The sequence below is a fragment of the Punica granatum genome, chromosome 5 (genome assembly GCF_007655135.1).
Source record: "Punica granatum isolate Tunisia-2019 chromosome 5, ASM765513v2, whole genome shotgun sequence".
Lineage (NCBI taxonomy): Eukaryota > Viridiplantae > Streptophyta > Magnoliopsida > Myrtales > Lythraceae > Punica > Punica granatum.
Genome location: NC_045131.1, coordinates 6,203,109 through 6,215,084, shown reverse-complemented (window position 1 = coordinate 6,215,084; position 11,976 = coordinate 6,203,109). Strand labels below are relative to the sequence as shown.

The following is an 11,976-nucleotide window of genomic DNA, read 5'->3' as shown; positions in this document are numbered from 1 at the left end:
ATTGTAAATGTTGATAAATATATTGATGTATGAGAATGTATATATAGATATAAAAGTATATGAAAAATTTCTTATTAAAAAATTGATTTTAAAAATGATTAGAAAAAAATATGAGTAAGAAATTACTTTTAAATTGGAGTTTAAAAATGATTAGGAAAAAGTATAAGTGAGAATTACTATTAAACGGAATAAATCACAAAACAGTAATTATTATATTGTTAAATTTAGGAAAAAATAGAGTTGAATTGGTAGAGTTCGATAGTATAAAAAAAACGCCTTAGAGATTTGAGGGAGGAAATTATGGTTCTTAATAAGGAAACAAGATTATAGGGTTTAAGAGAGATTCTTAGGAAATTATGGATCAATTCCTCTATACCTTTCTCTTATAATCATGCTTAGGATGAACTCTTTTAATTTTATTGTTACTATCATAAGCTAATTTCGTCATTTTGAATTTATGCATTGAGAAATCCGTTTATTTATCCTATCTTGAGTTTAATATTTACAATTGTTTGGCTAATTGTTGTATTGATCAGTTAACCTAATTGAACTTGAAAGAGGGATTTTAGGTTTAGAACTAAGAGGATAGCCTAAGTTTGGTCGTGAGGATTTGAGTCGATTAGTGTATAAATACGAATATAATTACACACCTTAGATAGCGAATTCAAGTTAAAACGTAATGAATTTAGCTTAATTACAATTACTGTAGGAATACAGGGGGTTGGTTAAGTTAGATATTTTTTCTAAGTAACTTGAAAGATACTTAGGAAATATTAGGGTAATTGAGGTTAGTAAACGAGTTCTTGATAAATTAATGATAAAGAGTATTGGGTGATCTAGTGAAGTATCGGGGAAATCATAATCCTATGTCTTTTTTATTGATTGAACTTATGTCGTGTTATTTTTTGCTTTTCATTTTGCTTCTTAAAAATTGATTCATAATTAGCTTGACCTTAGTTAGGTTGCTCTAGTTGAACTCTAGTAAAATTTTTAGTACGAGTCTCCGTGGAAACGATCTTTACACATCATTTTACTACTTGTACGGCCTGTGTAATTGTAGGGTGTTAAATCCCAAAAACGCATATAACGGGAAAAATAGAAAAAGATGACATGCACATGCATAGATTATATGTCCCGAAAATTTCCTAGATAGTTCATATCTATGCAGAGAATATGGTTTATTAAATCAATTCACCATAGAAATATATATATATATATATATATATATATATATATATGTGCACACACACACATGTTGGCATGCTCATAATGATATTGTATGCAAATATTAGTCTTTTTTAATTATTTATATATCAAATGTGTTTCTTGCTCGACATACATATATATATATATATACTGTGACATGCTACTTTTCCCTCTTGTTTTTGATGGATGAGCAGTGTGAAAGGTCATGTGCTGTTGCTGCATAGCGGCTGTATACTTAACGATAAAATCAGCCGCACCGCATCTTGTGATTCTTGAGGACTCAATGACATTTTTTTTACATATATTGTCAAGTATGAGAAAAAGAGTGCGACTCTGATGCGAGAATTAAATCAATAATCTTTTGGTTTGAGAGAATTAAATCAAGATCCTTTGGTTCAAAGTCGAGAAGAGTATCAATTGTCTGAACCTCAATTTGGCACGACTTTCTGTATAATTTGCTAAGTTGGCTTCTTTTGTTAACCTAGTCGGTCGATTTCCCGTCTGATTTCACACGTTGTTGGGTAACTGTGCAAACCACAATTTATATTTATTTCCTCACCTAATTTTATAGTATCTTATTTTATTTTGTAATTTCCGTTGTGTATCCTTTCTATTTTTAAGTAACAATAGAATTTTCATTTCTATCAAGTCGAAAAGATATGTGGTAAGAGGCACGAACATGCATTTTCATTACCACCCGACGATGATTTAGTGATTAACAAGCTTATCCTTATATGGCTTGTAAGCTCAAAGTTCTGAATTTAAATCCCATCTATGCATGTTAAATCATTTGCTAGAAGTGTGCTCTTTGTTTAGGCTTGAGGGAAATCGGCTTCTGTGAACTATATTAGGCATTTGAGAGTGCTACGCTGACGAGGTCAGTGTTTGCGATGGTTGTTCAGTTCGTCCAATATGTTCACGGTTAAACAAGTCTAGACATTGCCTAGCAGGGACAATAAGATTATCATCACTGCTGCTCATTATTTTATTAAAAAAAAGTTTCGGAAAAAAAAAGTAGGCCCGAACATGAAAATCAACACACCATAATACTATTTTCCTTTAGCCCTTCATTGTGCCGAGGAGTCATGAGAGAATTCTCAATCGATCCTAACAATTGTGCGGGCACATAACTTTATTTTCCACTTCCAGACAGACATCAAAGATTCCTCTGCTCGATATATTATATGCGGCAGCATATTACTTATGAACCATTGGAACCTCAAGGTAATAATCTCTCGAATATTTCTCCATCGGATTCATCATAATCACCCAACCTAGGACAACCAAAAATGAAATTTCATATGTCATTTTCTAATTCTGATCATCTGTACATTCTTTAAAACGCACGATGCCCGAATATGTGATACTGGAGAATATACTATAATACGATGCACTTTTGCAAACATTCACCCCAATCTAAATATATCGATTTATTTATAAATTAAAAGAACGTCTATAAGTGTAATTAAAATGAATATATGACCACGATTGGATTTTCCGACTGATCTCATCATCGGATAAGAATGTGTTCGAAGAATTGCAATTTCCAGAGGCATTTTGCTTTGTTCTGTTTATTTGTCATCCATCCGTGCAAGTTCAATAATTAGATGAAAGAAATCATGTGTCTTTCAACTGACTCATCAGTGGTTTCTTTTCTTTGATGTATACTTGGACGTGCCAAATTTCACGTTTATCATTATTAAGTTGTCGAATTATCGGTTATTTCTAGGACACCTCTATCATCCGATGTAGCAGGTCCTTATAAGTAGTAATTTTGTAATTAACTTTATGTCACAGCACGACAAACCCTCGAGATAATCACCTCCCTCAGTAAGATCCAAAACTAGGAAACTATCTCTATCTTGGAACAGGAATTATTGAATAATAAATAATTAAAACCCCGTTGTTTCTGATCAGATTAACCTTTTATAACTCAATAAACTGACCACGCTAATTTATACCATTTTTTTCGCCCCTAAGAAGCTAGCTTGGGACGCAATAGCTTTTTACGGTAGGATTTGCCAGAGTTAGTCGAATACGTTAAAGCAGGTCCTCACGACCATTTTTTATTTTCGTAAAGTTTTCGTGTTCGATAAAGCCCGACAATATTCGAAACGACAAATGTAATTTTACGAAGAAAAAAAATCTGGCAGCATGTAATACGTCAATGTGTCATTCATCAATATCTCATCTTTGCAATTTTTTTACTTCCACCCTCGAACCCTCTCGTTTAGCCGCGTTTCTCTCCCTCCTTTCCTTTCTATTGTACTTTTGCACGGCCAAAGATGGCCGCGTCCCAGCCGAGGCCTTGCCGGGTAGACATCAACTGCCCACCGCAGCAAGCTGGACAAGGGCGGGAGTCGAACCTCTGGGGAAAGATCAGGAGAAACTGGAGGCCACGAGCTGGGACGTCGGGCCTCCGATGGGTGGCAGTGAGGGGCTGTGCGTGGGAGTCGTTGTGGGGGGGCGGGGCGGACACCGGGTGGCATAACGTGACGGAGGAGAACCAGAGGTTCGTGAAGATCATAAGGGAGGCTCAGCCGTACATGCACGCCCACCGGGGCAGCACGTTCGTGGTGGTCATCTCCAGCGAGATCGCCGTCAGCCCCTTCTTGGACTCCATCCTCAAGGTTGTTACTCCTCCAAACTTCACTCTCATGAATTAATTACTATACATACTTTTGACTCTTTTTTCTTGAGGCTGATTAAGTCAACTTTGAACTAAGCTTTGATCTTTCTTTTGCTATAGTACTAGCTAAGCTAGATATTTTTATTTTATAATTCTTTTTTTGCTGGAATAGAAAATTTACACAAAAATTTATAACTAAATATATGAAAATACTATTATCCAAATAATTCAAAAAATTACAAACTTCGCTGAACTCAAGCATAGTCCTAGACAAGCCTCGAGCTTTACCTTTGGCGAGATCGATTGGGAGAAGATGAGAAAAGCTTGATTTTGTTGAGTACCACTTCTGCGATGTAGCTCGAGTCTGAATAACAATATTTGATTAATCTTAAACTTTTTCATGAACGTGTAATTGCACTTAAACTTGTTAATATTTTTATTTACGCTTGATGATACTTTTGTTACGATGTATCATATAATGTTCTAATATCTTAATAATAATATTGAAATGGAAATTATAAGGCTTCACCAACACTAATCCACTATGTGAAGTGACAATATATATAGAAGAATTAAATCAGATGTGTCGTATCCAAGAAAAAAAGAAAAGAAAAGAAGAAGAAGATGTATCGTACTAAAAAAACAAAGGAATTACATTAAGATTTTCAAAGAAAAAATTGATAATTAATACGCTAAAAAAGTGGTTATAAAAAAAATAAATAGAAGAAAAATTGATCTGAGCTCGGCTCACCATCCGCCGCCGTCTGTCATCAACTGCCGCGTAAAAGAAGAAGCGTCCGCCGGGCACCGTCCACCTCCGCCTTCGACACACAAGCCTATCACTTCCCCAGCTTGCCGAATCCGCTCAGTGAACCGCACGATTCTGGTAGCTGCAGCATGGCCGCTTCCTCCTCCGGATGTTGCCTCTCTCCCCAGAACCGCTGCCGCACTCTCCCCTATCCAAGCGAGGGCTTCCGGCCACGGGGCGTCTGGTCCAGTACAGTTCCGCTGAGGTCGCGATTCCCCAAGAACCTATCTCTGGTGGCGGGTGAAGTGCTCGGCGGCGCTAGCCGAGCTCGAGAGAAATGTAACGTGTTCATCGATTCAGAAGAGAGTGACGGTGTCGAAGAGGGAGAAATCTCCACGAAGAACGAGCGGTTCGTGCGGTGGTTTCGCGAGGCCTGGCCGTACTTCCGAGCGCACAGAGGCGGCACATTCGTTGTGCTCGTTTCCGGCGAAATAGTGGATAGCCCATACCTGGATCCGATTCTGAAGGCACGCAATTTCTCTCCGATTCTTTCTGTCGGACTAACATCTTGCCAGTTATTTTTTGCGGTTAACGTATTAGAAAGAATCAAATGTGAAAAGAAACTGCTCGCCGCAGAGCTCACGGGTCGATTGAGAAGCTGAACATGCTATGCATTGCGAGCAAATTATGCGGTTCGGTACTCGCATCCATGTGTTCGGTAATCGCATTTTCTTGAAAATCCATGCGTTCGGGTCTACCGATATTTCTTTAGAACTGCATTGGAATGGAAATCTCAACGTTATAGGCGCTTCGCATATTATGTTTCTGTCACTCATCTGCCTTGACATGATTCTCATGGACAAAGTCCCCCCCCCCCCCCCCCCCCCCCCCCCCCCCCCCGGTTTTTTTTTTTACCTGGTCGTATAAATTTGAGTGCTTGGCCAGCTCTGGCAGGTCAGGGTAGGCAGTGAAGTTAAAATCGTTAGATTGTTTGCAGGATATTGCGCTACTTCATGGATTGGGGATCAGGTTCGTTCTGGTTCCGGGAACCCACGCGCTGATTGATAAACTCTTGGCCGAGAGAGGTTGGTGAGATTTGATTTTTCCCAGAACTTCATATGTTATCTGCAAACAGATCACTGGATTGTCTGCAAGTTGCTTTTGCTTTTCAGACTCTTAGTAATTTATAAATTCTCATGGCATTTAGAGCAAAACTGATTCTCGGACAGGAATTCTCGTTGTTTATGTCCTAGCTCTCACACCTTCCAAGAGAACCAACTGGTCTTCCTTTGCTGTTCATTCTTGAGCTAGGATCATTTGGATTGTTGGTTATATGAACTGAGGAATAACGTAATATATCATTTCCATTTCAGCAATTGTGTTATATTACTGTTATCTTGTGTTGGAGGCCCTGTTTTCTGTTATCTTCATTTTCTGGCAAAATTCTTTTTGGTCAAAACAGAAGAATCAGGAGCTTTGCTGATGGGCATGATAATCAATTGATAAATGTTGCTGCATCATCGCTCTTTTTTTTATGGGAATTGAAGTTGGGCATGCTAACTAATCTGGTTACACATGGTTTATAACTGTTACGGATGATGATTCGATGTTATTATCTCTTGTTCTTTGCAGGATGCGAGCCTAAATATGTCGGCCGATACAGGATAACCGACTCAGAATCCCTGGCAGCTGCAATGGAAGCAGCTGGGGGAATTCGTCTGATGATAGAGGCTAAACTATCTCCTGGACCTCCCATATTCAGTATCCGACGCCATGGTGATAGTAGCCGTTGGCATGAAGTTGGTGTCAGTGTTGCAAGTGGCAACTTTCTTGCAGCCAAGGTAAAGTGTCCTTGAGCTTTTCATGTTTGTAGTCATCCTCTTTTTCTTGCTCTTCTTTTTCCCCCTTTCTTGAGTTTGTTCTGTGGTCCTAGTTTTGCAGCTCACGTGATCTTCATTATTTATTATAGAGAAGAGGAGTTGTGGAAGGTGTTGATCATGGAGCCACGGGTGAAGTGAAGAAAGTGGATGTTGCTCGCATTCGCGAGAGGCTTGATGGTGGATGCATAGTGATATTAAGCAACCTTGGCTATTCCAGTAATGGAGAAGTTCTAAATTGCAAGTATGTACTGTAGATTTCATGATTGTTTGTGTGACTAATTAGTCAAATCAGGGATTCAACTATCAATGGATTCCTTGTAGTGAACTCTCTGAATTCAACAATTGCAGCACATATGAAGTTGCTACAGCTTGTGCCTTGGCTATTGGAGCAGAGAAACTTATATGCATCATTGATGGTCCTATCTTAGATGAAAGCAGACACCTCATCCGGTTCTTGACTCTTCAAGAAGCGGACATGTTGATCCGGAAAAGAGCAAAGCAAAGCGAAGCAGCTGCGAATTACGTGAAAGCTGTTATGAAAGAAGATGTTGCATACGCGAGACGTACGGAGTCTACCAATGGAACTGCTTCTCAAGTCAATGGAGCGGCTTTTTCTGAGAAGAGCGGTTCAACCTTTTTGAATGGTGTTGGTTTTGACAATGGAAATGGGCTCTGGGGTGGTGAACAAGGCTTTGCCATCGGAGGTCTCGAACGTCAGAGTCGATTGAATGGTTACCTTGCAGAATTGGCTGCCGCAGCTTTTGTTTGCAGAGTAAGTCTATGAAATACTCAAGTTGTGTGCAGTAAATGGACTGGATACATTCTGGGGGAATACTTCCTTTGTTTTGTTATTTGTCCTCTGAAACAATGCATTGCTAAGAAATTTTCTTCTGTTGATTGTTTTATTTCCCCCATAGGGAGGAGTTCAGAGGGTTCACTTGTTGGATGGTACTATCGGTGGGGCTTTGTTACTGGAATTGTTCCAAAGAGATGGGATAGGGACAATGGTTGCTAGGTATGCAATCTTTAGATGTACTTTGGTCTTTCTGCCATTTTTATTTTGATATTGACGACTTCACATTCTTGGTGCTGCTAAGATGGGTGCATTTAAGAACATTTTCTACTTGTGATTCTGACGTTACATAAGACTTGGATTCGCAGCGATCTTTATGAAGGGACAAGGGTGGCTACAGAGAGTGACTTTTCTGGAATCAGGCAAATTTTACGGCCCTTGGAGGAAGCTGGGACATTAGTGAAGAGAACTGATGCAGAGGTTTGTCTTCTGCTTTCTATAGCGAGCCATTATTATGCTGGCTTTGGCATTCCGGCAATCTTTCAGGAGTTTTCCCTCAAAGTTGCCATTTATCACATATTGATTATATATAGCATCTTTTTATAAATCAAAGCTCATAGTAATTGCACTGTTTTTGTGCCCTCTTTTCTTTTGTATAGCTACTTGAAGAACTAAAGTATTTCATTGTGGTGGAGAGGGAAAGCCACATTATTGGCTGTGCTGCTCTGTTTCCATATTTCGAGGGGAAATGTGGAGAGGTTGCTGCCTTTGCAGTTTCTCCTGAATGCCGGGGACAAGGACAGGGAGATAAACTCCTTGGTACGCTATGCCTTTACGTTCTCATGAGCCTTGCACTAAGTCGATCTACTTTTTCATTTATATATTACAAATCTGTTGTTGATACTATATGTGAGAATGCTGATAATAATTGGCTAATATTGTTTTTCTTCAGATTATATTGAGAAGAAAGCATCCTCTCTTGGATTAGAAATGGTCTTCCTGCTCACAACCCGAACTGCAGATTGGTTAGTCTGTAGATGACTGTTTTCTTTTCTATTTTCTACGCTTGGATGTAATCTCATTTATATGCTGATGTCGTACAAAAAGATGAAAAAGATTGTTTGTATGGTTGGTTTTTTTCTTTGGTTTTTTCACCTACAGGTTTGTGAGGCGTGGATTCTCGGAATGCTCCATTGATTTGATTCCTGAGAAGAGAAGGAAACGAATCAACCTATCTCGGAATTCCAAGTACTACTGGAAGAAGCTAACCCCCGACAAGAGTGGTATTACTGTTGATAGGAAGCTCAACTAGAAGTCGACTGATAATACAACTGGCTTATGGTGCTTGATTAGTCAAATTTTCCAACACGCCTTGGTGTTTTGACTGGATGCTCTGTACATAGGTTGAGTTCTCTGTTGTATAGTCGTGTTCGAGTCTGATATTATTCATAATCAGGGAACCGTATAATGTACCGATGGATCTGGAAAATGGACGTGAGTATTATGCAACTGATGCAAAAGCTTATGATGAATGTTGTAATGGCATTGAGTCATGAAAATTAACTTCCTTTAAAAATGGCTTCCGGAATCCAGAGCTCTTCATCTCTTTCATGTAGCAAAGTCACCTCCCCCCTTCACCAACCTGGCTGTGAAGCTGGCTGCCCATATGGCCTCACCGTTGCCATCATTCTCACTCCACTCAACGCTCCGGAGGAGGTCATGACTGCAGCTGTAGTAAGGTTGATCATGGACGATGGAGAGGGAAGGTGAAGAAAGGCGGAGAAGGGCAAGGAGACCTAAGCTGGGGAGGTGGCAAGGAGGGCAGTGAAGAAGGTGGCTCTTCTCACTTGAACATGACCCATATGATCCAACATGTTAGGGCACTGAAAGATAGGGCTGCCACAGGCAGAAAATTAACGAGGAAGCGGTTGAAGATCGAAGAATTATTTTAACTGTTAATGTCATGCAACTTGAATAAGCTAATATGTATTGTTGACTGAATTAGTTTGAAAGTCGATGTTAGTTCTTTGCTAGCTCTTGGTTTGCTAGGTTTACTATGATAATATATAATCGCTGCAGGGGAGTTAGGTTAGATGGCATTCATCCTTGATCTACGAGTATATGAATGGAACTGCCCATGTCAATCTTAATTTTCCTTCCTCTTCTAAGTTCTACTTATGATGTTCATATATAGCCTTGTCATTGAAGAAAAGATAGGGAAAAATAAAAAATAAAAAAGACAAACTGTGATAAACCAGACTATTATATGCGGGAGTAGGTTTTACATTAATTCATGTAAAATTAACGTTCTAATATTTCTTTACTATATGTTTTATTTTATAGATTATTTACTAGCTAGGGTAACATTTATTATTTAGTGCAATGCACCGAATTATTTTCTTTCTTTTGCTGAATTATTTTCTGAGTCGTTATTCTTCCTATTTTCTGTTATATATGTATAACTTTGATTGTTGTTGTTATTGTTGTTTTTTTATTTATTTATGATGATGATGGTTTATTAATCTTTTGTTTTTCTTTAAATATGTTTTCTTAATACCCGGCAGCTTGTACTACAGTCGAAGAAGCCCCTCTGCATTCCCGACTCTGTGAGTAAATAAGTGATTAAGCTGCGCCATAGCTCATTACGATCTGCGCTTTGTTTGTTGTGATGTCTGATCAGATTAGGGGCCTAAATTTAATTCAATAAAATATAAAATCATCAAAAAATAAAAGGAAAGGGTTGGATTGTATGGGGGTTAGCAACCCCAATCGGGAATTCAGTGGTTGGCTGGGAGAGCCCATGACCCCTTAAATTGAGGGAACCCGACGGGATCCCCAGGGTTGAGAGCTCCCTCGTGGGCCATTGAGTTCCCAATTGGGATCGTCAGCCTGCTCAGACAAGACTGTTATGTGGGGAGTGGGGGGTCTGTGGCTGACGAGAGAGCCCTTGACCCCCTCAATTTGAGGGATCCTAGCACTGGATCCCCCAAATTAAGGGGTTGAGGGCTCCCCTGCGGGCCATCTACCTTCTAATTGGGCTCATTGGCCTGCTCAGACAAGATTGGCAACTCCAACTGGGGGTTAATGGCCGACAAGGGAGCCCCCAACCCCTTCAATCAAGGGGGATCCTGGTCGGTTGGGATTCCCCCAATTGAAGGGGTTGGGGGCTCCCTTGTGGGCCACTGACCCTCCAGCTGGGGTCGCCGCCCTGCTTAAACAAGGCCAGTGATCCCAATTGGAGGGTCGGATACTGGCAGGGGAGGCCTTGACCCCTCAATCCAACCATTTCCTTTATTCTTTTTTGATAATTTTATAATTTTTTTGATTAAATTTAAGTTTTTGAAATTATATTTCATGTTAAAGGGGTTGAAATCATACCATCGACCACTGATCCCCCAATTGGGGTTGTCGGCCTTGCATGAGCAGTCGGGTGACCCCAATCGAGGGGTCGGTGGTTGGCAGAGCAACCCCCAACCACTTCAATTTAAGGGACTCGGTCGGCTCGAATCCAATAAATTTAGGGGGCCGGGGGCTCCCCAGCTAACCGTTGACCCTCTGATTGGGGTCACTGGCCTAGTATGAGCAGGCTAGCGACCCAACTTAGGGGAAGGCGGTTCGCAGGGGAGCCCTCGACCCCTTCAATTTGGGGGATCCTAGCTAACTGGATCCCCAAAATTGAGAGGGTCAGGGGCTTATTCGTCGGCCACCGACCTTCCAATTAGGCTCATTGGCCTTGTCTAAGCAAGTTGACAACCCCAATTAGTTGGTCGGTGGCTCGCAGTGGAGCCCTTGACCCCTTTAATTTGGGGGCCCGACCCCTTCAATTTGGGGGATTTGAGCCGAACGAATACCCCCAATTGAGGGGGTCAAGGGTTGTCATGTCGGCCACCGACCCTTAAATTGGTGTCACCGGACTGCTCATGCAAGGTCGGCCACCCCAATCGGGGGATTAGTAGTCGACCGGGGAGGACTCGACACCTCCAATCCAACCTTTTCCAATGTTTTGACAATGTTACAGTTTATTTAATTAAATTTAGGTTCATGAAGTTATATTTTGTACGAAAGTACCCCAGCTAAAACCACCACGTTAGCATTTTGTTTAATTTTCGATAGAAAACCAACGGTATGTTGTGCGGTGCAAAATTTATTTTCTTGTTGTACAAGGAAATGATTTGAATTTATGGTACTGCATGGAAAAGTCAAAAAATCATATTGTACGGTGCTATTTTTCTATTAAAATATGCAGATGATGGTGTTGGCTTTCTATTCTTCGATCGATGGGCCTTTAGGTTTTCCCATTGATGTGACTTGTGAGAGGTGGAAAAACATCAAATAAAACATGAAGAAAAAGCCCAATTACGGTGTCGAATTACTAGTGATGGGGTAGGATAGGATGCTCAAGGAGAAGTCTCGACTGATATAGTTAGTGATAGGATCAATGCTCAGTGACATTTTAAGTGTACATTTATTTTGCCAAATGGAATTAGCAATGAATGTAATGAATATAAATGTGAACCAGAGACTCCTAAGCATCACTGCGATCGAGTTCAGCGCTCCCAAGCCTTGTGGTCACCTAATGGGGGCTCTTGTACCCCAGGGTTGGGTTCGCGAGCCAAGGGCGAACTCGACCCTCGGGTCTACGAGCCCCACGCGGCTCGAAAACCACAACTTTGTGGGTCTCTGGCAACTCTAGTCCAAATTTTCATTAATCAAGGCTATA

At 40.4% G+C, this 11,976-nt stretch overlaps 1 protein-coding gene across 2 annotated transcripts; it reads left to right on the top strand.

Moving 5' to 3' along the window:
* Window positions 1–3,405: 3,405 nt before the first annotated feature.
* Window positions 3,406–8,832, top strand: LOC116208567 (probable amino-acid acetyltransferase NAGS1, chloroplastic). Of its 2 annotated transcripts, none has more exons than XM_031542079.1 (10): window positions 3,406–3,836; window positions 5,581–5,668; window positions 6,216–6,424; window positions 6,553–6,704; window positions 6,812–7,235; window positions 7,381–7,478; window positions 7,625–7,736; window positions 7,916–8,075; window positions 8,209–8,281; window positions 8,418–8,832. In XM_031542079.1, the coding sequence occupies exons 1-10, from the start codon at window positions 3,492–3,494 to the stop codon at window positions 8,566–8,568; spliced, it is 1,812 nt and encodes a 603-aa protein (XP_031397939.1). In that variant the 5' UTR covers window positions 3,406–3,491; the 3' UTR covers window positions 8,569–8,832. The 2 variants fall into 2 exon arrangements, with proteins under 2 accessions (XP_031397939.1, XP_031397938.1); XM_031542078.1 differs by lacking the exon at window positions 3,406–3,836 and adding an exon at window positions 3,933–5,110.
* The last annotated feature ends 3,144 nt before the right edge of the window (window positions 8,833–11,976 follow it).